General features: G+C 42.3%; 1 protein-coding gene across 1 annotated transcript; it reads right to left on the bottom strand.

Annotated features, from left to right (window-relative positions):
* Nucleotides 1–1793: 1793 nt before the first annotated feature.
* Nucleotides 1794–25515, bottom strand: IL18RAP (interleukin 18 receptor accessory protein). Its single transcript, XM_075851116.1, has 10 exons — nucleotides 25434–25515; nucleotides 23141–23483; nucleotides 20000–20168; nucleotides 17462–17639; nucleotides 16267–16335; nucleotides 11052–11175; nucleotides 8266–8423; nucleotides 5478–5621; nucleotides 4243–4431; nucleotides 1794–3655 (listed from the first exon to the last, which is right to left on the bottom strand). The coding sequence occupies exons 1-10, from the start codon at nucleotides 25513–25515 to the stop codon at nucleotides 3318–3320; spliced, it is 1794 nt and encodes a 597-aa protein (XP_075707231.1). The 3' UTR covers nucleotides 1794–3317.
* Nucleotides 25516–27361: the final 1846 nt, after the last annotated feature.

Genomic DNA, 27361 nt, shown 5'->3' with positions numbered 1-27361 from the left:
GTGATTCTGCCACCTGCTGGTAAGACTGTTTATGTCTCCACTTAAACAGAAGAGAAATAGTTATTGCACTTTCCCAGTCCTAGTGGGTCTCCGGTTCACAGAACATATTTGGACAGGGAAGGGATAGTGGGACTTGGCTCTGAATAGGAACAGTTTAGTGGAATGCTTGGTTGCATACTAATAAACTAGGTGTATGAAAAGCTCACATTTAAGCAAGAGTTTGACTGCTGAGTATAAACATCTGGTTGTAAAGCACTGTAAAGTTTTGCAATAACAATAACCAATGTATTCTTTGGTAGGCTAGCCCTACATTTAAAAGCACAACACTGCAATATTATTATAAAATGATTATTTTATTTTACAGAGTAATTATGTTAATTTGCTAATCAACCTAATTAAATTGGAGTGATGTTATATAAGTTACTAGATCTACAATATAAAATGCCCAAAATGCGCAAACAGCACCTTCATCAAATTTAAAGATACTAACTTTGTACATTAATTTACAATTCATAATGTCCAGGGTTGCCAATCGTCCGTAAATTTACGGACAGTCCACAAAAATTGGTGTTTTTTTCTGCCGTCCGTAGCGTCGTCCGGGATTTTTTGTCAGTCTCCCAGAACTTTGCACTGCGCATGCGCCAAAATGTACATGCGCAGTGCAAAGGAATAAGCGTCCGAACATATTTTCAGATTCTTGCCGCTGCCAAGTGAGGTCGGTGCCTGGAGTGGACCAATCCAGTCACTTGATATGAGGTCAGGTGACTCAGGTCAGGTGACTGTACTGGTCCAGTCCTGTGCCGTCACCGACCCCATTCAAAAGTGATTCTCCGTGGCGCCTCTTCGCTTCATGACCACCTCCTCCTCCTGATGGCATGTGGTGTCAGGCAGAGCGGAGGGTGGTAGCGGTAGGCTACCGCTCTCCGCTGTTTGCACTAAGTTCAAGGGAAGGGGGGAGGCAGTGCGGAGTGGTGCGGCGCTACTTAAAGAGGCTCTGTCACCAGATTTTGCAACCCCTATCTGCTATTGCAGCAGATAGGCGCTACAATGTAGATTACAGTAACGTTTTTATTTTTAAAAAACGAGCATTTTTGGCCAAGTTATGACCATTTTTGTAGTTATGCAAATGAGGCTTGCAAAAGTCCAAGTAGGTGTGTTTAAAAGTAAAAGTCCAAGTGGGCATGTATTATGTGCGTACATCGGGGCGTTTTTAATACTTTCACTAGCTGGGCGCTCTGAAGAGAAGTAACATCCTCTTCTCTTCAGAACGCCCAGCTTCTGACAGTGCAGATCTGTGACGTCACTCACAGGTCCTGCATCGTGACGGCCACATCGGCACCAGAGGCTACAGTTGATTCTGCAGCAGCATCAGCGTTTGCAGGTAAGTCGATGTAGCCTCTGTCGCCTGGTGCCGATGTGTCCTCGCTCGTCCGACACGATGCAGGACCTGGGGCAGGAAGTGACGTCACAGCGTGATCTCTCGAGAACACGCTGTGTGTCTGTGCACTGCCAGAAGCTGGGTGTTAACGAAGAGAAGTGGATGATGCAGATTCGTCAGCATCATACACTTCTATTCACAACGTCCAGCTAGTAAAAGAAGTAAAAACGCCCAGATGTACACACACAATACACGCCCACTTGTACATAACTTTAAACATGCCCAGTTGTACTTAAGAAAGCCTCATTTGCATAAATATAAAAATGGTCATAACTTGGCCAAAAATGCTCGTTTTTAAAAAAAAAAAACGTTACTCTTATCTACATTGCAGCGCCGATCTGATGCAATAGGAGATAGGGGTTGCAAAATCTGGTGACAGAGCCTCAACACAAGGAAAGAGGTGCGCTGTGTGTGGCTATCTACAAGGGGATCTGTGTGGCTATCTACAAGGGAGGGGCTATGTGGCTATCTATAAGGGGGAGCTGTGTGGCTATCTACAAGGGGGTTTGTGTGGCTATCTACAAGGGGGAGCTGTGTGTGGCTATCTACAAGGGGAGCTGTGTGGCTATCTACAAGAGGGAGCTGTGTGTGGCTATCTACAAGGGGAGGTGTGTGTGGCTATCTTCAAGGGGGAGCTGTGTGTGTCTATACAAGGGGGCTGTGTCTGGCTATCTACAAGGGGGCTGTGTGTGGCTACCTACAAGGGGGAGCTGTGTGTGACGCAATCTACAAGAGAGGGCTGTGTGTGGCTATCTACAAGGGGGGCTATGTGGCGCTATCTACAAGGGGGAGCTGTATGGCACTTTCTATAAGGGGGAGCTGTGTGGCGCTATCCACAAGGGGGAGCTGTGTGGCGCTATCTACATGGGGCTGTGTGTGGTTATCTACAAGGGGGCTGTGTGTGGTGCTATCTACAAGGGGGAGCTGTGTGGCGCTATATACAAGGGGGAGCTGTGTGGCACTATCTACAAGGGGGAGCTGTGTGGCGCTATATACACAGGGCTGTGTGTGGCTATCTATAAGGGGGCTGTGTGGCTATCTACAAGGGGGGCTGTGGCTATCTAAAAGGGGGTTGTGTGGCTATCTACAAGGGGGGGCTGTGTGGCCATCTACAAGGGGCGCTGTGTGGCTATCCACAAGGGGGAGCTGTGTGGCTATCCACAAGGGGGAGCTGTGTGGCTATCTACAAGGGGGGCTGTGTGTGGTGTTATCTTCAGGGGGCACGGTTACTGAGGGGACACTTTTATTGTGTCGAGCACTGAGGGATCATTATTACCATCTGGGGCATTGTGGATTACGAGTTTGTTTAGAGGATGGGGTATATGTGAGGAGGATGCTGGAAAAGCGAGAAACCAACATGTCTCTGTGTCAAATTCTGCAGAGACGAGTCGTGGCTGGAATAAGTCGTCACACTGGTCTGGGCCGGATGGAGAAAAAAAGGGAAAGTGAATGACTCTAATCAGAGAAAACATCACTTAAGTTAGCGGGGGAAAGCTACAAGCGGAGCTGTGATTGTTGAGTCACTCCTAGCACACTGCACAGTGCACAGGCAACGATTTTGTAATGTGTCCGTAAAAATTTTGGTCTGTCCATGACTTTTAGCTCAGTTGTCCAGAAATTTCTGAAGTGGAGGTTGGCAACCCTGATAATGTCACTAGAAGCACTTCACTGCTATATACACAGGATGCTACATTTAGGAGCATTTTCATTTTAACGGGGTTGTCTCAGGATAGATTTTGATGACATCGGATCTGCCACCAATTTTCGATCAGCGGCAGTGATTGTGACCACTGCCGATTGGCAGAATGAAGCAACATCTGTCGACTCCACTTGGCTTTCTCCAGATGCTAATTATTCAAGTTTTCTAGGCCATAATAAATCATAATTTTCCATTTCCCTTGCATTTTTTCACTGGCATATAATATCTGATCCTTTTCCAGAATTTTGTAGTCTGAGGAGATTTACTGTTAAAGTCCCCTTTCCAGGAGACTATTGGTAGAGCTCTTAGAGCTTTCTTCACTATATGTGGTAAAGTCTCTGGTTCTTTAAAAGATTTCAACTTAATCAGAATCAGTTTAAGGTTCTCCTGTTCTTCCAGGGAACATGTAATAGCTGCCTGGAGCTCAAATAGGCTTGGACCTGTGATGTATCTCTGAGATAGTATGAAAATAGCTCGCCTGCTTCTCTTAATTATCTTGGCAATATCTTCAACGTAGGCTAGAAAAAAAAAAAGATGGAGATTATCTCAGAAAACAGCTTAGCGATATCTCTGATTATTTATATAATATACACATACAATTAAAAATAATAGTAGAAATGTCCTGCTTACCCCGCCCGCACAGGCTGATTGACAGCTTTCCCAGTATCAGTGCGTTTACAGAGAAGCCCGTTAATCGGTCTATGTGGGTGGGGTTTGCAGGACTCTCACTGTCTCCTAGGATTTCCTAGGATCAGGATTTGCGCTGTTTTTTAATGACAAATTCAATTTCCTATTACAGTAGCAGTAGATTGGAACAAATTTCTTCCACACGTTGCAGAAACAATATGCAGAGAAGTGCGGAATTTGACCTGCAGTGCGGATTCTCAATCTGCAGCATGTCAATTTCTCTCGTAAAAACGCTGTGGAATTTCCACACAGAATATTCAGTAAGATATTCCGCAGTGTTAATGTCATGTGTGGACGTACCCTAATACCCTAAGAGGTAGAAATATGCAAGTATGAAAAAACAATATTGGCCTCTTCTCTTTAACGCACTGAAAACAAATATAATAACCCAAAATATAACCCAGAAGAGTTGTCTTACCTCCTCCTGGCAAAATATCTCTTTCCAGGATGCAGAGTTTGTAATTATAATAGTCCTCTAGCACACTTGGTAACAGCTGTGTTGCAAATTGCTCATCTTCATAGTTGTTAAAAGAGCTTTCAGTGGTCTCTTCACTAAATTCAGACGTCTGCGTTGCATATGAAATAAAGGCATCAAAGTCCTTATCATCTAAAATAATAATAATAATAGTCAAACGGTCATTTCTGTCACCAGAAACAGTATAATACTGTCTAACAATCAAAAGTCAATAATAATGGCGATTCTGCACAAAAGATTATTGCGGGCCTTCAGACTCCTGTATAACCACCCACCATTTAGATTTAGGCAAAAAATAAAGAAACTACTTGACACACGCACATAATTTCAGTGCTGGCCATTTGTGTCAAGCAATGACCGCAGTCAAGAGAAACATAATGCCACTGAATGTCACTGGGACAGCATGTGACAAAATATCAAACAGCAAGGGGTAGGATTAACTTTACAATAAATTACTTGAAAAGTTTACTGATGCCACGGTGAAATGGGTGGTCAGTGGCCTGTATTGGTTCTGGACTAATTCGTTTGACACACAACGTTTTCATAGTTATTATCTGTGTTTGGGAAAGTTTGTGGTCAACCAACATGCCTGCCATTATTGTCCTCACAGGGACTGTTACCCAACTTTTCCAGACTTTTGTATGGCAAATCTGCCTAGTTATGCAATGATACATTCCCTGCTCCCTTATCCATGCTTAACTACTAGTGATGAACCCCAGAGATGGTAATATGTAACCAGTCCTCATCACTGTGACATTTTTAATTTGCTGAGTGTTTTCCCTATTTATGAAACTTGTTTAATGGATTGGTAACCTCTGGAAGAAAAGTTTAAAAGACAAACTGTATTGCTAACAAGAAACCATGGATCACCTCTATTGTATGATGGACTTTACTTCTGTAAATGAGCTTTAGCGCTACAGTATTTCTTTTAAAGGGAAACCACAGATCTTTATTAAAAAAAAAAAGCACATTCCTTTCCATTAGTTACTAATAATAATTTCTAGCAAATGGAACATCTTTTGTGAATTTTTTTGTCCATGAAAGGTATTCTGTTTTTTGTCCTTGTCAACCACAAACAATAAAAGCTAAAAGTTTGATTAGATCTATTATAAAATCCGGTACAAAGGTGGTTTGTGCACAACATATATCCATTTTATGTGTAGGGGATGAAATGTTACCTCCAATGGTCTCATCCTTTGACAGGTAATGGCGATAAAGCAACACTATTTCAACCCAGTGTAAATATACTGTTCCAGCACCCATGAGCAAGATCAGAAGCAACAGTACAGATGCACACAAAATATAGCTCCGGAACACCTGGTCTGTTGGGAGAAAAATTGTTGAAAGTAAAAAAGTAAGAAAATTGGTTCCTCCTTTAGTGGGATTGGGTATTTGCATTAAGGGCACGTTCAGACGTGGCGGAATTTTTCCGCAGCAAATGTTGGTGCAGATTCGGGGCAATTACGCAACGAATCTCCACCAACATTTGCATATTTGACAGGTAATTCAGACGTTGCAGAAAAGACAGCGGACTTGCCACAGATTTCATTTTTTGTATTGCAAAGCCTGAAATACGCAGTGAAATTCCGCTTCTTCTCTGCAACAGACAGTGCATACTGTGGAGGAAAAATTCCGCACCGCAGCCTATGGTCCGCAGCGGAGTTTTCTGCAATGTCTGAACTAACTTGCCTAAAAATGTATAGAAACAAATGTAAAAAACAGCCGCTGGAGAATTCCACTGCGGACTGTCCGCAACGGAATTCCACAGCAATTCCGCTACGTCTGAACGTGCCCTAAGACATTGATTGTTATAGATTTGTGATATACAGATGCAGCCATTTTTATCTTGAGCTTTAACGCATTAAATACACATTGACAAGAAACTTTAAAGAGGCTCTGTCACCAGATTTTGCAACCCCTATCTGCTATTGCAGCAGATAGGCGCTGCAATGTAGATTACAGTAACGTTTTTATTTTTAAAAAACGAGCATTTTTGGCCAAGTTATGACCATTTTTGTAGTTATGCAAATGAGGCTTGCAAAAGTACAAGTGGGTGTGTTTAAAAGTAAAAGTCCAAGTGGGCGTGTATTATGTGCATACATCGGGGCGTTTTTAATACTTTTACTAGCTGGGCGTTCTGATGAGAAGTATCATCCACTTCTCTTCAGAACGCCCAGCTTCTGCCAGATCACGCTGTGACGTCACTCACAGGTCCTGCATCGTGTCAGACGAGCGAGGACACATCGGCACCAGAGGCTTCAGTTGATTCTGCAGCAGCATCGGCGTTAGCAGGTAAGTCGATGTAGCTACTTACCTGCAAACGCCGATGCTGCTGCAGAATCAACTGTAGCCTCTGGTGCCGATGTGTCCTCGCTCGTCTGACACGATGCAGGACCTGTGAGTGACGTCACAGCGTGATCTGGCATAAGCTGGGCGTTCTGAAGAGAAGTGGATGATACTTCTCGTCAGAACGCCCAGCTAGTAAAAGTATTAAAAACGCCCCGATGTACGCACATAATACACGCCCACTTGGACTTTTACTTTTAAACACACCCACTTGGACTTTTGCAAGCCTCATTTGCATAACTACAAAAATGGTCATAACTTGGCCAAAAATGCTTGTTTTTTAAAAATAAAAACGTTACTGTAATCTACATTGCAGCGCCTATCTGCTGCAATAGCAGATAGGGGTTGCAAAATCTGGTGACAGAGCCTCTTTAACTTGACTTTTTCAATGGCTTTTCAGTGGCTTTTGTTGTGTGATATCACGCTCCAGCAAGTTATCAGAGTCAAGATAAAGATGGCTACATCCGTACAGGGATATCGCAAAGTATGTTTGCACTTGTATAAAAACAAACAACTAGCAACATGTTATAGCAAAACGTTTAGAATCTTTTCGTTTCTTGAAGGATACTTCCAGTTTCCAGGAAAAAAGTATAGTATTAGTTGTATTGCTCTCTCTGCAATAGAAGCAATTTGAATTCCCATAGCTGCTTTGCAGCCTGTAAACACCAGTCCTGAATTTGCTAATAGAACCAAAGTGTATTTGTAATTCCGTTGGCTTAAAGAAGTTGTTTCATAAACAACCCTATTAGTGTATATGGACATCATAGATAGACAAAGGCAGAGGGTTGAGTCCAGCGTTGTAGAGAGGTAAAACTGAATCCTGTTCCAAGTTTACTAGTTCAAATTTTAAAGGTCCATAGGTATGGAGTCTTAGTGTGCAGGAAGGAGTGTATGTCGGTCCAGTCGTGAAGCCTACGCGTTTCAGACGTGTTAGACGTCCTTAATCACAGCCATGATTAATGACGTCTAACACGTCTGAAACGCGTAGGCTTCACGACTGGACCGACATACACTCCTTTCTGCACACTAAGACTCCATACCTATGGACCTTTTAATTTGAACTAGTAAACTTGGAACAGGATTCCGTTTTACCTCTCTACAACGCTGGACTCAACCCTCTGCCTTTGTCTGCCTTCACCCATCGTGTGCCGACACGAGATTCCATGCGATGTCTACGACACACATGCTATGTGTCAGGTGAGCTGGAGGATCTCTCCCCCACATTTTTCTCTAGACATCATAGATAGTTTGGGACCCATATCTATAAGCAAGAATGCAGAGATGATCTGCTCCCACTGGCATAGCTAGCTCGTACATGGTCGGTCATTTATTTGATTATCCACTTTTTTAGTACATTAATTAAATATCTAAATTTTAAAAAGTAGACATTTGCTTCGAGCATAAATAAACATATGTAGCAAGTTATACTGTATTCATTCTAAAACATTTTATCAAGTATAAAAACAATATATCTAAAAAATGAAAACATCTCCAAACTTCTATTAGCATGATTATTTTCTCAAGGGCACAGTGGAAGAAAAAAAAGGATGGCCCCAAAAAACTTACAACTAGCTAACAACAAGCAAAAATCTGTTGATGTTCCACAGGATATTAATTTACCTATTTCCTTTCTGGACAGCTTGACACTTGTTGTAACATTGCCTATTGAATTCCGAGCAGAACATTGAAATAATGTAAGTAGATCTTTTGTTGTTACTTTATTCAAAGTGACTGTGAAGACACACTCATATCCATCCAGATAGTTGGTAGTATTTAAACTAGAAGCAAAATGAAAAGTGATCACTAATACAGCAAAATTACATGGCTGAACACTTCTGTCTAGTCCCATGAAGAGTATTCTGGGTTTATGTCATAGGGTATATAATAAAATGTCTGTAGTTGTTTTAAAATCTGCTTTTTTCAAGTTCTTATGCACTAGGCTGCCCTTTATTGAGTTATATTCATCTCACATCCAGATCTCCAAAATTGGGGCAGAATTAAACAAGCAAATATATCAGTATTTGGAGTTAATACAATATATATTAACTAGGTGAAAAGGTTCAGTGGGCTGTAAGATCTGGCACATGCTAGAAGGTATGATCTATCAACCTATAAATTGGCCTGCAGAGATACCATGCAAGTTCTTGTAAGTAGACCTAAACACCGCCCCAATCCACACTCACATACGCTGCAGAGTCGGGGCCCTTTGAATTAGTGTGGATAAGACCAGGAGGGGATGAGGAGTGACTCTGAAGTCAAAGAAACTGCTAAAGATTTGTATGTAAAGCATCAGGGGAATTGCAGCGTGGCGTGACTTATGTCTATCTGCCTGCAGAAATTGAGGTGGTTCATACATCTGTATTTAATCTAGGCTTATTTAATGCTTTGAGATATTACTACATAGAGGGTTTATATCTGGACTGTGCTGGCTTAGAAGTGGATATTATGCTTACTGGGTAACCCCTCTATATATTTATCCAGTGTAAAATTGGTTTCTATTTTGTCCACAAATATGGCTGTAAAGCATTGAATTTAAGCTCTTCAGAAACAAAGTTACCCAAGAAATAAGTAGTCAGTTAGCCAAGTAAGGATTATGTGTTATGAACTTAGATGTGATCGGTAACAGCTCCATCCTGCGTGCCAGAGACACGCAGGAACCGCTGACACTGAACCAGTCAGTCCTGCTGACCTGACGAATACGGTTTCAGTGCTAGATACAGCTGTTCTATATACAGGATACAAAGCAGCTGTATCTCAAAAAGTTAAAATAATTTTTAATAAAATGTTTCGGTTAAAGGGAGTCTGTCACCAGAAATTCGCCTAACAAAGCAGCAGCACATGGTAATATAGTGTAGCCTTACCTGAATCTAATGCTGTTTTCATTTTTCCGCTGAGTGGCTCTGTTGCAGCGATAATAACTTTATTTGTTATAAGCAAAGTAGCTTTTTTGAGCGAGGTGAACGTCACTGTTGCTCCAAACTGCTCTACCTTCTATCCCCAGTCCGACCCTCCCTTTCTTCTTTGATTGATAGGGCCAGGCTGTGTAGAAGACGTGATCACGCATGGCCCTGTATTCTCCATGAGTGCGCCTGTACATCACTGACATTTCACCGGTCTATTCGGCTGTACTGCGCATGCGCTGATTACGTCACACTATACCCGGGTGTAGTGTGACGTAATCAGCCCATTCGAAGTACAGCCGATTAGACCGATGAAACTTCAGTGATGTACTGCGCATGCGCTGATTTGGGAGCAGAGGCGTGGGCATGCTTACGGGGCAAGGTGTGATCCCATATTCTACACTGCCTGACCCTGTTAATCAATGAAAGAAGGAAGGGTCGGACTGGGGATAGAAGGTAGAGCAGTTTGGAACAACGGTGACCCCCTTATTGCTCCAAAAAGTTTATCTGCATATATGGAATAGAGTTAGAGTTATTATCGCTGCAACGGAGCCACTTAGCTGAAAAATTAAACCAGCATTAGATTCAGGTGAAGCTACACTATATTACTGTGCTGCTGCTTTGATAGGCAAATTTCTGATGACAGACTCCCTTTCAAAAGTTTGCAGGGTGTGTTTGCTTGTGCTACTCTGATATGTTACCAGCCTAGTCTTGTATTTCCTTAGTCCTTGTTTGTTTCAGTGTTTGGTCTTGTTTAGTTGTTCAGTTTTATCCTGTCACAATTGTTCTCTGTTTTACTTCCCTTCTTTGCTGGTTTTCATTTCCTGTGGTTCCTAGTATATTCCTGGTGCTGTAATAGGGACAGTGTCTGCAGATTAGGGTCTCCATTAGGGACAGAGTTTGGGACAGTGAGATTTAGTGATATGGTGTTAGGGTCAGTGCTTACGGACAGATCCAGGAATATATATAGAGAGATCCAGTTAGCATTTGCTTGTTATTATCATTCATCAGATGAGTTTTCATCGTCTGACTGCAATAATTTCCACATCGTCGTGGTTACCATCACCCAACTGTTGTCATCACACATTATCCATTTGTGCCCATCATCCATCTGACATCATCATATTGTTACCATCCCTGTCTTCAATTGTTGAGTTCCTGTTTCTTGTATTCCTGTTGCCTGTCAATATTGTAATACATGCTACATAATTCCCTTCCTTTTGACTGTCCACTTGGTTTACAATATGGCCCTAGTGTCCCGGAACTTGGTATAGGTGAAGTCTAGTACTGCAGTCTTATGGCAAGTCGGGCTCATTACAGTTTGGGGGTTTCTTCTGGGTTTTTTTTCCTAGCAGGAGGGTCAGGTTAGTCAAAACCACCCATCATATTTTCTGATGCTTATGGTAAAGGGACGTGACTTGAAAGGGATGTTATTGTCTAATTACAATCTAGCAACTGAACAATGCCACAAGTGAAATTAATTTTTTTATACAGATTTTCTCTTACCAAAGTTCACGTCCCCCAAAATATTCTTTTTTGGCCTCAGGATGAAAAACTGTCCATTTAATTTCTGGGTTAAACGATCTTTCATATTCAAAACCAATTCGACAAATTACTTTCATGGGTTTTCCTGATCAAAAAAAATCAACTCAAAGTCCATAATTTCACGTAAAATAGGAAAAGCAGTTCTGAAGTATAACTGTGGCATTAAAGTGCAATAGACTACATTAATTTCTGGTTTTATGTAAATGAAGTTTAATAATTTTATAACTAAAAGTTAACCTTCCGTTATACACTATGATTATATCTCTGCTTGCCTTCAAATGAACGGAACAATATATTGTCCAATTGACACAGGTTTGCAACTCGTTACAAAAGAGAGCTCTGATGCACTTAAACTGCGCACCTATGTAAGTTGGACATGATCAGGACGGTTTTCAGCCTCCAAGTAATGGAGCCATTCACTGACAGCAAGCAGAGAACTAAAAAAAAATGTGAGAGCTGCATAACTTTGTATTAAACAATAATCAAAGTATGCCTTGTTAAAAAAAAAAAAGAACAAAACACAATTACTTAATTCTTTGCATTTAAACATTTTCTTCTTCTTTCGCTCTGCATGCCTTCTGCAAATTCATATTTTCCCACTACACACATGATTAGTGGACCAGCTTTTCTGGGTGTGAAATCACAGCTGTGTACAGCTAATCACATGTCTCCTCCCTGCTCTCCCTCCCATCTTTCCTTTACGCTGTTACACTGAAGCACTGGGGGATCGAGAAACTGCAGCTGCATCCCCCTCCTCCTTGTCTTCTTTTAAGGGCTCATGCACACGACCGTAGTGGTGTGCACGGCCCATGATTTGCGGCTTGGACGGTCGCGGAGTGTTATCCGGGGGCCGCCCACAAATCGCGGGCCATGCACATGGTCGTGTAAATTCATTTTAATGAGCCTGGATCGCAAAATACGTCTGGTCGTGTGCATGGGCCTATAGAAATTAATGGGACCGCAATTTTCCCGCAAATTTGCGGGTGAATTGCGGTAGCAAAAACACGTTTGTGTGCATGGGGCCTAACTGTTTAAAGAGGACGGGGGTGCAGCTACAGTTTCTCTATCTTTCGGTGTTTCAGTGAAATAGCACAAAGAAGAGATGGGAGGGAGAGCAGAATGGAGGAGACATCTGATATACTGTACACAGCAGTAACTTCACGAACGGACGTTACAGAGGAAAATTCATGACAGATTGCACGCCTTTTCCAAATTGGAATTTGCATGAATTTCACTTGGGAAATGCCTCCCATTTTTGTCAATTCAAAACTGCCCCGTTGTTCATACAGGGCGTAATTTTTAAGGTGTGGAATTGAAAGCCATCTCGCTAAAAAAATAGAAGTGACATGTCACTTCTTGATGCAGTTTCCACGCCAAAACAGCGTTGGGTAGACACACAAAGATTAGTCCTAATAATAAGGGCTGATCTGCGTGCAGGTTTGCGGTGGGTTAAACTACAAAACCGCAGCAGAAGGGCATCCTCAGAGTCAAAGCCAAAACTGTGTGTAATTGATGGGGGTTTTCTTGGTGATTGAGGAGGTTTGTGAACATTTACCGTGTTTTTTTTAAAATTAAAAACATATATATAACAATAGCAGTTTAGGTCAAACTAGAAAACTCATGTAACTACTGTAAAAGTAGGGAATGTAGGTGTATATTGGCATGTGAAACTAGGTTTTCCAAACCACATAGCGGTGTATATAAAGCAGGGTAAAATCTTATTTACATTCGGTTTCTTGACGGTCTGAACTTTACAGAATGTGGTTGTAATTACTTCTCATCAGGAGTTATAACATCTGGGATACAAACAAAGCAAAACTGGATTTGTCATTTGGTACTACGTCATTTGTTTATTTTGTATGAGCAAGTTAAGTCAATGCAGTACTAGGGATTGTTAGGAAAAGTGGGTGAAGTGTTTAATTCAGGTGGTGTTGGCTGTATGCTACAGCCGACACCTCACTGCAACGGCTGGAATCTGAGATTTCTCCTAACCCGAGCATTTAACCACTTAGATGCGGCAGTTAAAAGCGACCAGTTAAAAGCCATTGGGCTGCCGATGGCCGATGGCTGCTGAAGGCCCCCAGGTCTGCCATCCTTCTGTTCCTATTAAGGCCCCATGCACACAAACGTGTTTTTGCGGCCGCAATTCCCCCGAAAATCCACGGGAGAATTGCGGCCCCATTCTTTTCTATGGGGTCATGCACACGACCGTAGTTTTTGCGGTCTTTGCACGGCCCGGGAGCCCGGACCGCAGAAAGAACAGGCATGTCTTATTACGGCCGTTGAAAACAATGGCGGCGGCCATGTTGCGGCTGACAGTCCGCAGCCGGCCGACCCGAAAATCACGGCCGTGCACACAGCTACGGTCGTGTGCATGAGGCCTAAGCCCTGGAGCCGGTAAAAAACACAATGTACAGATGTAGCCATCTTTATCTTGACTTTTAACGCATTAAATACACAGTGGCAAGCTCCCTTATCTTGACTTTTTCAATGGCTATTGTTGTGTGATATCACACTGCAGCAAGTTATCAGAGACAAGAGACAATACATCTGTACTGCAATACATAATATTGCAGTATATTGTTCACGATCCAATGATCACTAGTTCAGGTCCCCCTAGGGGGAATAATAAAAGAAAGTAAAATACTTTTTTTTATACATATACAAAAATAAATAATAAAAGTTCAAAAAACCCCTTTTTATGATTCCCCCCTCCAAAAGTAATGTAAACAAAAAAAATATTATACATAATTTGTATTGCCGCGTCAGTAAAAGTCCAAACTATTACAAATAAGCATCACTAAAAAGTGATCAAAAGTTGTATGTACCCCAATTGGTTTAAATAAAAACTCCAGCTTGCCCTGCAAAAAACAAGCCTTCACACCACACAATCAAAGAAAAAAGTTATGGCTCTCAGAATGTAGCGACATAATTATTTTTTTTTAACAATTATATTTTTCTTTGTAAAAACAAAAATGAAAAAACAAAAAATAACTGCAGCGGCAAGGGGTTGCTTCAGACCTTGGAGGTCTAGGGCAGTGAAGGGGTTTTTGTCAGTCTACCTGGTTATCTAGGGCAGTGAAATTGTTCATTTTAAGATCATTAGTGATGAACAGTGATGGTGGTAATTGTATACCTGGGTTCCAGTGGTTACTCGCCTCTCCAGGTTCCAGCATTGGGCTGGCTGCCTGTGTTCATCCTGCACTGAACATAGAGATGAGTGCATGGAGTAGATAGGGAGGATTGTACTACTGTAACTATATCACTGCACAGTTTTCTCTATAATCGGGCAGATCGATTCAGGACCGCTTTGCCTGAGGCAGTCTGTGTAGAAAAGACTTTCTCCGTGTGGGGATAGCCTCTGATTTGTGTGCTGCGCAGATTAAAGGGAGCAGTGCATGTTACCAAACTGCTCAGTTTTAAAAAAGTTTTCTGATATTCTGGGAATATTGCATAATAAAAACTATTTAAAAAAAATAACAAAAAATCCTATAATCACACCTCCATGAAATTTTCCCCATCAACACTGTAGTTGCAACTACCAGTGAAGTAACTGTTATGCTTGCAGTCGCTGACCGCCGGGACATTATACTCACCGGCAACTGCGACCGCAGAACACACCAGCATACTCGGCTGCACTGTTCCTCTGTCTCCACTAGGGTGTGCGCGCGCTTTTCCTCGGCTTTAAAGGGCCAGCCCAAGCACATGTTAAATGTTAAATGTTCCCCACCCAATCCTTTTTCACCCTGGACTATAAAAAGGGCTCTGCCCTTCCTCTCCTTGATTGTGCTTTGTTGTGTCTACCCATGCTCCCTTAGTTGTATCCTTGTTGCAAGGGTACAATTGCTTGGGTTGAAGAGAGAAGAGTCGAGACACATTCTTGCAATAACTTTTCTGGAATACAACGACAATAATCCTCTTCAGTGTGAAACAGACAGTAGAACTAAGGGTGGGGACATCGATCCCGCTGGAGTCCCCCTGGGAGAGGTCGCGCCTGAACTCACGCTGCCCGGAGGTGGCGATGGAAGCGTCTCCACCAGTTACCATGGTAGCTACCCACTACTGAGCGGAATACCAGCAGTAAGAGTCACACTCTCGGCTGCTGGTTATGCCGTGAGTGTCAGATGGACTAACAGGACCTCCCGGGCGCCACCGCGGGTCATTACGGTGCTAACCGCTACCTTTCACGGTATCCCTCTACCTCCCTCCCGGTGGGCCCTTGCTATAACCTCACCTGAAAGCGCAGCCAGTCCAGTAACGACAATATACTTGAATCTCTATATGACACCTTCAAGCCATACATTAGTATAATCACAGTTTAGTCTTTTGTCGTTTTGCACTGTCTGCTTCACACACTAACAATTGCAATATTTCTTTGAAATCACATCACATACGCTAGAACAGTCACAAGTTTGTATCACTTATTTGCAGCCCAGGGACATCGGCCTTAGGTAGCCACACCGAGTAAGGGAAGATACATCCAAGTCAGTGCTTATCTGACTAAATGAGATCCACAGCTTCAGGGGGTAGCTGTATATGCAGTCTCAGGCTGTGCAGCCATGCAGCCTTCCGTTCTCCGGCTCAAACGATCCCTGAATCTAACTTTTCTCTCCCTCTTCAATGGTGTCCTGTCCCTCTCCTCTCTCTCCTTTTCGTGGCAACCCCGACCCCTGCCCCCTGCGGGACGTCATGACGACTCCCGTCACTTCGGCACGCTTTTCCTCTCCTTACAGAGCCGACGGAGACTTCCTCCGTCGCGCTGTACAGTAAATGACTGGGTCATGACGCTTGACACTGCGAGTGACAACGCCAGCACTTCTGTCGGTGCGGGAGCCGCACTCCCGAACCCTTCCTCTCGGCCATCGGCACATATCCTGTTCCCATTGTTCCCGTGTCCTGTTTCCTGTATCCAGTAACTGTGTTTGTTCCTGAGCAAAGTCTAGTGTTGGCGTCAAGTTTATCCTCTATACCACGTGTCATCTGCTTTGCCAAGCGCCATCTGTCACGCCAAGTGACATCTGTGCTGAAGTGTCTACTAGGACTGTTATACAGGTACTCTACTTCTAAAGACTTACATTGACTGTGTTTTGGCCAGCTGCTACTCCACTACGGCAGAGCAGCCTAGTGGGTCCACATACACCACAGCCATGACCGTAACTAACTATAAAAATCTTACCAAGTTCTGCTTTGATTTCAGTCCCATTGGATGGACCCAAAACACGAGGGGGTTCATGTGTGTCTGGTACTGCAAGAAAAATATAAATTCACTTTTCAAAGACCTTGTTTATCTTGTGTGTATATCTTAAAGGGGTTGTCCGGGCATGGGCAACTGATGACCTATCCACAGGATAGGTCATCAGTATATGATAGGTGGGGGTCTGAAACCTGGACCTTCACCAATCAGCTACTACAGCTGCCTCCGGGCACCAGATGTCCAGAAGCACATAGCTCCGGTCATGGAATAGCGGTCGAGCTGCAGTACCGCAGCTCTGCTCCTATTCAAGTGAATAGGAGCAGAGCTGCAATTCTGTATCATGGCCGCTATGCAGTGTACTGAGCCATCCGCTTCCGGCTCCGAACTCTGCATACACTGCATAACATCTGCCACCCGGGTGTCAGACCCCCACCGATCATATACTGATGACCTATCCTGTGGATAGGTCATCAGTTGTCCATGCCCAGACAACCCCTTTAATTTATGTATAAGCTACTAAGAAATAAAATGTATTCAATGATTTATTTATTTAACACCTTCTTTTCTGACTTCTTGTAAACTCCATGTCTAAAATAGTCATGGACATTAAAGTTAATTTTCTTATAAGGATGGGCTTCTTTGTTTTTCCCTGCACAGAGGCGCTCCCGGGACTAAAAGCAAATGGGGCTGTGTTGCAGTTCTTTTCACAGCCGGTGGTCAGTGTGCCGCAGTGCAGGAAAAACTTTGAAGGATACACAGTGCCAAACCAGCACAGCGACCCTTTCATTCTAAGAACTGATCAGAAAGTGATGGCATATCTTAGAGTTATGCCATTTCTTTATGAGATGGGAAAACTCGTTTAATTATAGTCTATGGTGGTCTGAGATTGTGTTTCTATTTAAAATACTAGTCTCATATGATCCAGAAACAAGCAGTTGTTTGTGCAGTCACTTCCGAAAATGGCCCCTCTACATTAGGCCTCATAATGTGGTTCTTTTTTCTTTTCTCCCACCCAGCAACCTAGCCCCTCAATGTATGATTACCATCTGTCTGTTGTTACATACTGTATCAGTTGGATCGATGTAAGCTGCTATCAAATGTCTCACACTCAACCTGTATGTATTGCAGCTGATTTGTATTGCGTGATGAAACATTATGGATGTAGTAGAACACTTACCATCAACTGAAACCTTAATAGTTGCTCTCATTATCCATTCCTTTCCACTCATATATAGACTATAATCACAGGTGTAAATTCCAGCATCTTCTACATAGATCTTAGAAAACTGAATATCACTATTATTTCTTTTTAAAGTAAAACGGTTTGGAGATGTCACTTTTAAAAATTCCACAGTCTAAAATAAAGATTAGAAGCTCAAAGTCAGTCAATCAAATGCATTAAAAAGGCAATACTAAAGGAATAAGAAGTTATCATTTCTCAGGTTATTTAAATATTATATTTATATGTAAGTAAAGATGGGAATCTCCATTATTCATAGACAATATGGTTCTTGAAACATGACAAGCCCACGTATCATACTCTTGTAAGGTTGTCACAACACTGCCCCTAGTGACCCTGGGTGGTATTGTAATTTAAATGCCACTGCCTCCTTTTTTTTTTTTTAAGTCACTCAACCATTACCTGGGGGGACAAGCTCTGAAATTTGTTGGTAGAAATGCCTTTTTCATTTTTTTTTTTTAACCCCTAAACAACTGGTGTATAGCCTTTTTACATCTGCCGTTCAGTGTAGTTCTTCTGAAGTGCCGCCTTTTCACGTCGGCACTTCAGAAAGACTTTTCCCAAATCGTGCAGGATGCTCCTGAATCCAGGGCTGTTCCTAACAGCATCGGGCTTCAGGGCAACGATCGGAGACCACTAGCAGTGTTCTCCGATCATATTTAACCTCTCCGATGCGGTGCTCAATAACGAGCGCCGCATCTGAGTGGTTTAAGAGGGAGGGAGCTCCCTCTCTCCACCCACTGGCATCCCCGCGTGCATCGCGGGTTGCCAATTGTTTCTATGGTAGCCTGGGGGCCTAACAGATGCCTGTCAGTTTTATACAGAAGTATTGCAGTGTATTATAAAAGCGATCAAAAGATCACACAGTGAAGTCCCCTAGTGGGACAAAAAAAATAGTTAAAAAACTTTAAAAAAAACAACAATTTTTCCCCTTACAAAATGCTTTATTGTGAAAAAAAGTTACTCATATTTGATATCGCTGCATCCGTAACTAACCCAACTATAAAACGATTACATTATTTAACTAGCACGGTGAACGCCGTAAAAACCAAAATAAAAACTTATTAACGAATTGCTGTTTTCTGTTCATCCTACCTTCAAAAAAATATGATAAAAAGTGATCTAAAAGTTGTATGTACTCCAAAATGATACCAATAACAACTACAAGTCGTCCCGTAAAAAAAAAAAAGCCATCATACAGCTGCATCGGCAGACAAATAAAAAAGTTATGGCTCTTAAAATATGGCGACACAAAAACAAATACGTTTGTAAAAAAAAGTGTTTTTACTGTGTAAATGTAGTAAAAGATAAAAAAAACTATATAAATATGGTATTGCCGCAATCGTAACCACCCGCTGAATAAAGTTCTTATGTTATTTATACCACACGGTAAACGGCGTAAAATTAAGACGCAAAGAAGTATGTAGAAATTTCAGGTTTTTTTCCCAGTACCCCACTAAATCCTTAATAAAAAGTTAATCAATAAATTATATGTACCCCAAAATGGTGCTGTTAAAAAATACAACTTGTCCCACAAAAAAAGTCCTTATACAGCTATGTCGACGGAAAAATAAAGTTATAGCTCTTTGAGTGAGATGATGGAAAAACTTAAAGAGAACCTTTCACTTGCCTATACATGTACAGGCTAAGTGCAGAATGTAGGCAGGGCTGCACAAACCCTGGAGCACTTTAAAAAAAAAATCCTATCCTCCGTTATTTAGATATCGATGCCATTATATTTGGCACCCGATATTTAAATAACCCTCTGAACTGTCATTGGGGCATGTAATTGTCAGGGGGGTGTGTAACATTGCTGTGACACTGTCCAATCAGCCATGGACAGTGTCACAGCAAAAGCTGGAGAGAGGAGAGTGTTCTCCTTGTCTGCCGAGAGATGAAGAGTGAGTGAGAGCGTGCCCGCACAGCTCTGATGCCGCTGCCAAAGATACTCACGCCGCCATGGAACGGAAGAAGAAGAATTCACATTCTTCTTCTCCTCTTCTGTTCCGTGGTGGCGGCAGAGCTGCACGCGCACATGCTCTCGCTCTCCTCTCCTCAGCTCTTGCTGTGACACTGTCCGTAGCTGATTGGACGGTCTCACAGCGATGTTACACGCCCCCTTGACAATTACACACCCCACTGACAGTACAGGGGGTTATTTAAATATCGGGTGCTAAATATAACGGCACCGATATCTAAATAATGTAGAAAGATAGGAAAAAAATGTATAGTGAGGCAGAGTTTGTACAGCCCTATGGTTCTCTTTAAAAAATTGCTTGGTCATTAATGTTTAAAATACCTTTGTTATTAAGGGGTTAAAGGAAAGCTAACATGGCTGTCCTAAATATATAATACCTCCCAATTAACCTAGTATTATCAAATGAATCTGGAAGCAGTCCAGGTTTTATTTTTATAATTGTGACCCTCCACGTAAGCCTAAATTTGTGACATATAGGAGATAGTTGGACTACTCACCTTGTACCATGTGACATTTGTTATGTTGTTTACTTGCAGACAATTTAGTGAAGGGCATGAGATAGATCCTTTGTCAGTGTTTCTAAAAAGTAGACTATTAGGACCATATTTTCTACAGTTTTCCCTTTCTTTGACGTGTACTATCATTTTCATGCAGAGATTTTTCAATCTGTACTAACAGAAAAAATAAATTATTTCCTGACAAAAAATACAAAACAACTTACTTTCTCCATCTTTACCTCTTCCCTCTCTTCTTGACTGTCTTTATGGTATCTTGTATATTTTCCTTTGTCTCATATATGGACAGAGATGTCAGGGGCAACCCCAGAGCTGGAGTCCCAGGCAGAGCGCTAGTAGGCTCTTCCTGGGACTCCACCTGTGCTACTGACATCACTGGGACTCCTGCTGTGGGGAAGCCCCTGACATCATTGTTGATGTATGGACAGCGATGTCAGAGGCTTCCCCAGAGTCTCGGAGCAGAGCCTATACTAGCCCTCTGCCCGGGACTCCGCTATGGGGAAGACCCTAACACACTGTCCATATATGGGCAGATATGTCAGGGAATTCCGCAGCGTCCCGGGGCAGAGCCTATACTAGCCCTCTGCCCGGGACTCCGCCTCTGAGGAAGCCCCAGACATCGCTGTTCATATGTGGACAGCGATGTCACGGAATTCCACAGAGTCCCGGAGCAGAGCCGACACCAGCGCTCTGCTCGTGACTCCGGCTCTGGGGAAGCCCCAGACATCGCTGTTCATATGTGGACAGCGATGTCAGGGAATTCCACAGAGTCCTGGAGCAGAGCCGACACCAGCGCTCTGCTCAGGACTCCGGCTCTGGGGAAGCCCCAGACATCGCTGTTCATATGTGGACAGCGATGTCAGGGAATTCCAGAGTCTCGGAGCAGAGCCGATACTAGCGGCTCAGTGTCCCGCGGGCCGCAGATGACAGCCCCAGGGGCCGCATGCGGCCCGCGGGCCGCGTGCTTGAGACCCCTGGGCAAAACCAAAGAGCTTTCTAAGGATGTCAGGGACAAGATCATAGACCTGCACAAGGCTGGAATGGGCTACGAAACCATAAGTAAGACGCTGGGTGAGAAGGAGACATCTGTTGGTGCAATAGTAAGAAAATGGAAGACATACAAAATGACTGTCAATCGACATCGATCTGGGGCTCCATGCAAAATCTCACCTCGTGGGGTATCCTTGATCCTGAGGAAGGTGAGAGCTCAGCCGAAAACTACACGGGGGGAACTTGTTAATGATCTCAAGGCAGCTGGGACCACAGTCACCAAGAAAACCATTGGTAACACATTACGCTGTAATGGATTAAAATCCTGCAGTGCCCGCAAGGTCCCCCTGCTCAAGAAGGCACATGTACAGGCCCGTCTGAAGTTTGCAAATGAACATCTGGATGATTCTGAGAGTGATTGGGAGAAGGTGCTGTGGTCAGATGAGACTAAAATTGAGCTCTTTGGCATTAACTCAACTCGCCGTGTTTGGAGGAAGAGAAATGCTGCCTATGACCCAAAGAACACCGTCCCCACTGTCAAGCATGGAGCTGGAAACATTATGCTTTGGGGGTGTTTCTCTGCTAAGGGCAGAGGACTACTTCACCGCATCAATGGGAGAATGGATGGAGCCATGTACCGTCAAATCCTGAGTGACAACCTCCTTCCCTCCACCAGGACATTAAAAATGGCTCGTGGCTGGGTCTGCCAGCACGACAATGACCCGAAACATACAGCCAAGGCAACAACGGAGTGGCTCAAAAAGAAGCACATTAAGGTCATGGAGTGGCCTAGCCAGTCTCCAGACCTTAATCCCATCGAAAACTTATGGAGGGAGCTGAAGATCCGAGTTGCCAAGCGACAGCCTCGAAATCGTAATGATTTACAGATAATCTGCAAAGAGGAGTGGGCCAAAATTCCATCTAACATGTGTGCAAACCTCATCATCAACTACCAAAAACGTCTGACTGCTGTGCTTGCCAACAAGGGTTTTGCCACCAAGTATTAAGTCTTGTTTGCCAAAGGGATCAAATACTTATTTCTCTGTGCACAATGCAAATAAATATATATAATTTTGACAATGTGATTTTCTTTTTTTTTTTTTATATAATCTATCTCTCACTGGTAAAATTAACCTAGCCTACAAATTCTAGACTGTTCATGTCTTTGACAGTGGGCAAACTTACAAAATCAGCAAGGGATCAAATACTCATTTCCTTCACTGTATATATATATATATATATATATATATATATATATATATATATATATATATATATATATATATATATATATATATATGTATATAAAATGTATATCTATATATGTCTATATAGGTATATAATGTATAGGAAATGTACGGCACTTCAGTGTTAGGTGGTGCTCGAGTAAGACTCCATCCCTTAGCGATATAAATATAAGAGCTCGGCACTCAAGTATTTGGTAAAATAATTTGTGATCTTTATTATGCAATCCACTTATATGAATGTTTTCGGCCAAATTAGGCCTTCATCAGATAATTTGGATTTCTCTGGAACATAATGAAAAGAAACAGGCTGTAAGACTTGGTAAGTCGCTCTCATATGCAACATCCGTTACTACGTTCCCGAGCAATCCGAATTTTATGATGAAGGCCTAATTTGGCCGAAAACTTTCATGTAAGTGGATTGCATAATAAAGATTATGAATAATTTCACCAAATACTTGAGGGCCGAGCTCTTATATTTATATAGATATATACACACACAAGTGTATATGTATATATATATATATATATATATATATATATATATATATATATAGATCCAAAGAATCAGGCAGCACTCCAAGGTATAAGCAAAAAAAGTGGTGGTGTTTTATTGGTCAATAAGCAATTGCAACGTTTCTGTGTTGAGCTGAAACGTTGCAATTACTTATGGACCAATAAAGCACCACCAGTTTTTTGCCTATACCTTGGAGTGCTGCCTGATTCTTTGGATCTGCTGGTTTTGGGTCTTATGGTCGTGACCCAGGCAGGCTTGCACCCACATATTTTTGGACATTATATATATATATATACATACATACATACATGTATACACATACATACATACATACATTCATACAACATTAATGAAATTACTCAAATTGCTCACCTGCATATGTATGTTCCAGAGTGTCTTCTTTCCGCCGGGGATATCTGAATTGCAGTCCCATAGACTTTCAAATCCTTACTGCTTTTCAGTTCTTCAAGGTTTTTGTAAGGTTTTTGTAAGAACCACTGAATTGTGTTTTTGTCAGTTTTTAATGGTTTATAGAATGGTAAATTACACTGGAAGAAAACAATCTCTCCAGCATATACCTGATATCTATAACTTGGTTCTTCATCTAGGCAATCAGAAAAATGGAGAAGCATCACAAAAGTGAAAACCTTGTAATAAAAAATAGAACAGATATATCCCTGCATGACAGAAAATAAGAGGAAATAATACATGATAGCTATTTGGATATAAAATATACTATTGTGAAAGTACGTTAATTGGTATTTTTGTGCACTAAACCCAATGAAGAAATATTTTGTCATTTAATTATACTCACTCAACTTAGCCACAAGACTTATTTTTATTTTGGGTACAATTTCTTTATAAAGTTTTCTGAGGCAGAGACTATTATATGGTTTGAAAAGTTTTTCCTTGAAAATAGCATACAGAGCCACTAGGGGTCAGGGTCTCATTACTAAAATGTTAAGGGAACGTGTCAGCAGGGCCTATACTTAAAAGGGTTTTCCCATGAGAGACATTTATGACATATCCACAGGATATGTCATAAATGTCAGATAGATGCGTGTCCCACCTCTGGGACCCGCACCTATCTCTAGAACGGGCCCTTATACCTCGTTCTACTTCTCTGTGTTGCGGCAGAAGCAGGTGAATTCCAACTATGACTTAGGAAACAGCGTAGCTCGCTGAGCTACGCTGCTTCCGTAAGTCCCATAGAACTGAATGGTAGTTACGGAAACAGTGTAACTCGCATGCTATGCTGCTTCCGTAACTGCCATTCAGTACTATGGGAGTTACGGAAAGAGCGTAGCCCAGCAAGCTACGCTGTTTTTGTAACTCCTGACCATATCGTCAGGAAGTGGCCGGGGAGGCAGAGGGAGCAGAAAAAGATAAAACGGGGTTTAGGGGGCCCCATTCTAGAGATAGGTGTGGGAACCGCATCTATCTGACATTAATGACATATCCTGTGAATATGTCATAAATGTCTCTGATGGGAAAACCCATTTAGTTAAAACTTTTTTGCATACAGGGCATTACAGGGGGTATAATGTGCCCAAAAAAAGTTCAACCAAGAGATAGCAATATGTCTTACTATGTTGGTCTTAGCAGTGGTAGTGGCTTCCTACCCACTGAAAATATGCAAGGAAACATCTGTTTTTGAACAAGCATAGGTAATAGACATCCTCAGAACGGAATTACTGGTAAGTGTCTGTTATTTACGCTGAATCTCTGTGTGTCTATTTTGTTTTATTCTTTCTACACGTCAAACAGTAGCAGAAGAAATAAGTCTCTTATATCAGTTGTCATGCTGTGCTCTGCTTCCGCCATAATACAATGACTGACCAGATTCTGTATAGTGTGAATACTGCTCTACAGTTATAGGCAATATCTATTAGGCGCTGTTCAATCTTGCGTTCGTTTTTTTCCGTCAGGTCAGCATGCTGTACTATTCTATCCAGTAAAAAAAAAAGGGTAGCTGACAGAAACCAAAACCAATGGAAACTACTATAAGTCAAAGTATAAGATTATAGCTGTTCATGACGGATCAGTCATATCCATTATAAATAAAAACAGAAAGCATGATGCCAGTGTGACTAGTGCCTAAAATGTATTTATTGCACATTCAAATGATAGTATTAATGTATACAGAGAACAATGAATAATATTTGATGAACGAGGATAAAAACAGACTAAAAAAGATCTTCACATGGTCCCCAAGATTGAACAGCAACTTGTACAGTATATATTAATTGGTATAACTATAGGGGATGTAAAGGTTGCGGTCACAACTGGGCCGTGGCTCCTGAGTTGGCCTATTTGCCCCCTCTCCTATAAGAGGACACCAGTACTGTCATTTACATGCCATAGTTGGTTGCCCTGTTACAGATTGTGCTTTGGGGCCCTGGGGCTTCACGTTATATCTTTGCATGTAAACATTCCAACATCTACAGTCTGAACATGTTTATATTTGCATACAGTAATATGACTTTCATATCAAATTGTTGTTTTCTTCATCCAAACAGATCTAGACCTATTTTCTGTACAAAAGTTATCCATGCTCTGCACTACATTGAAAATAAACTAATGTCACAATGTAAAATAAGCGAGGTAAAATGCCATTGAGAGTCGTCATATTAAGAATATCTACAGTGTAAAGAATTGTCCTTACCTGCTACACCAGCCTCTTCTAACGATGCGAGTTTTACACTGCAGAAGAGAAAAGTCAGGCTTAGCCAGAACTTGTACGTCATGTTTTACATATAATATTTAGGAACAAACTGTCCCTTGTAGCACAGAAGAAAACAGAAGCTCGAAATGATTCCTTCCCCTTACAACAGATAACGCCCATAAGGAAGGTACGACAAAGGAAATGAAATCTACGTTTTCATTTCAATAACTGGCAATGATGGGAAGTTTTTCTCTCTTATGGATATGGGTGTGGAGTTTAAGTTCAAGTTGTAACAATACTCAGGATGTTATGCAATAGGACAGTAAAAAGATTTGTTGCTGAAATTTCTGCGACTGGATAATACATTCCATGCATTTGAATGGGGACGTTTCTGCAGCGTGTGCCCAATTTTGATAAAAATACCCATTAGGACTCAAGATTATGACTTGTTTTATGGCTCTATTTTGTACTAAGCTGTATTAGAGCTTTTGTAGAGGTACATGAGCCCTCTGCTGTACATCCATATGCCTCTAATTTCATACAGGCGTTTTCTGTCAGATCCGGTATGAATTGTACAAGTAAAATTGTGGCATATTGCATTGGACTAGAAACATTTCTTGTAGAAGAGAATATATTATCCATACACATGGAGTCTCATGAAGCCTGTACAAGCCCGATGCACTGCCATACAGGCTCCGTGCCAGTGTGCATTGCGCCCTAAGTTCAGTGGCGTAGCTATAGGGGTTGCAACGGTCACAACTGCGACTGGGCCCCCAAGCCTGTAGGGCCAGCAGGGCCCCTGTTGCCACACAGCGCTGACCACGCTGGTCCCGCTTCCAACTGTAATTATGTTATTATTTTTCTATTAGGTACATACATATGGGGGCATTATACTGGGTATGGGAGGGGGGGCTCATATGGTAGCTGCTGATGGGGCATTATACTGTATGGGGGGCATTATACTGGGTAGGGAACAGCTAAGGGGACATTATACTGTATGGGGGCATTATACTGTATGGGGGCATTATACTGTATGGGGCAGCTATGGGGGCATTATACTGTAAGTGGCAGCTACGCAGGGCATTATACTGTATGGGGGGCATTATACTGTATCGGGCAACTATGGGGGCATTATACTGTATGGGGACATTATACTGTATCGGGCAGCTATGGGGGCATTATACTGTATGGGGACATTATACTATATGGGGGCATTATACTGTATGAGGGCATTATACTGTATGGGGCAGCTATGGCGGGCATTATACTGTATGGGAGTCATTATGCTGCATGGGGCAGCTATTGGGGCAATAAACTGTATGGGGGCATTATACTGTATAGGGCAGCTATGGGGGCATTATACTGTATGGGGGCAATATACTATATGTGGTAGCTATGTTTGGCAATATACTGTGGGGCAGCTATAGGGGCATTATACTGTGGGGCAGCTATGGGGGGCATTAGACTGGGGGGGCAGCTATGGGGGCATTATATTCTGGGTGCAGCTATGGGGGCATTATACTGTCGTGGTCAGCTATGGGGGCATTATACTGTGTGGGGAGCAGCTATGGGGGGCATTATGCTGTGTGGTGGCATTATACTGTGGGGGCAGCTATGGGGGCATTATACTGTGGGGGCATTAATGGGGTCTGTCGGGCAAGGCAGCTAGGCATACAGCTATAGCCATCTTTTCCTTGACTTTTAACGCATTAAATAAACAATGGCTAGATCTCTTATCTTGACTTTTTCAATGGCTTTTGTTGTGTGATATCACGCTGCAGCAAGTTATCAGAATCAAGTTAAAGATTTACACATCTGTAGGCGTGCGCAGGGGTCTGGTGGTGTTGGAGAGGGGTAGGGGGGCCCAAGCTGAACTCTTGCACCAGGGCCCATGAGCCTTTATCTACGCCCCTGCCTAAGGTTATGTT

Source organism: Rhinoderma darwinii, chromosome 2, assembly GCF_050947455.1.
Source record: "Rhinoderma darwinii isolate aRhiDar2 chromosome 2, aRhiDar2.hap1, whole genome shotgun sequence".
Classification (NCBI taxonomy): Eukaryota; Metazoa; Chordata; class Amphibia; order Anura; family Rhinodermatidae; genus Rhinoderma; species Rhinoderma darwinii.
Note: the sequence above shows the minus strand (reverse complement) of the source record. Positions and strands in the feature narration are given on the sequence as shown.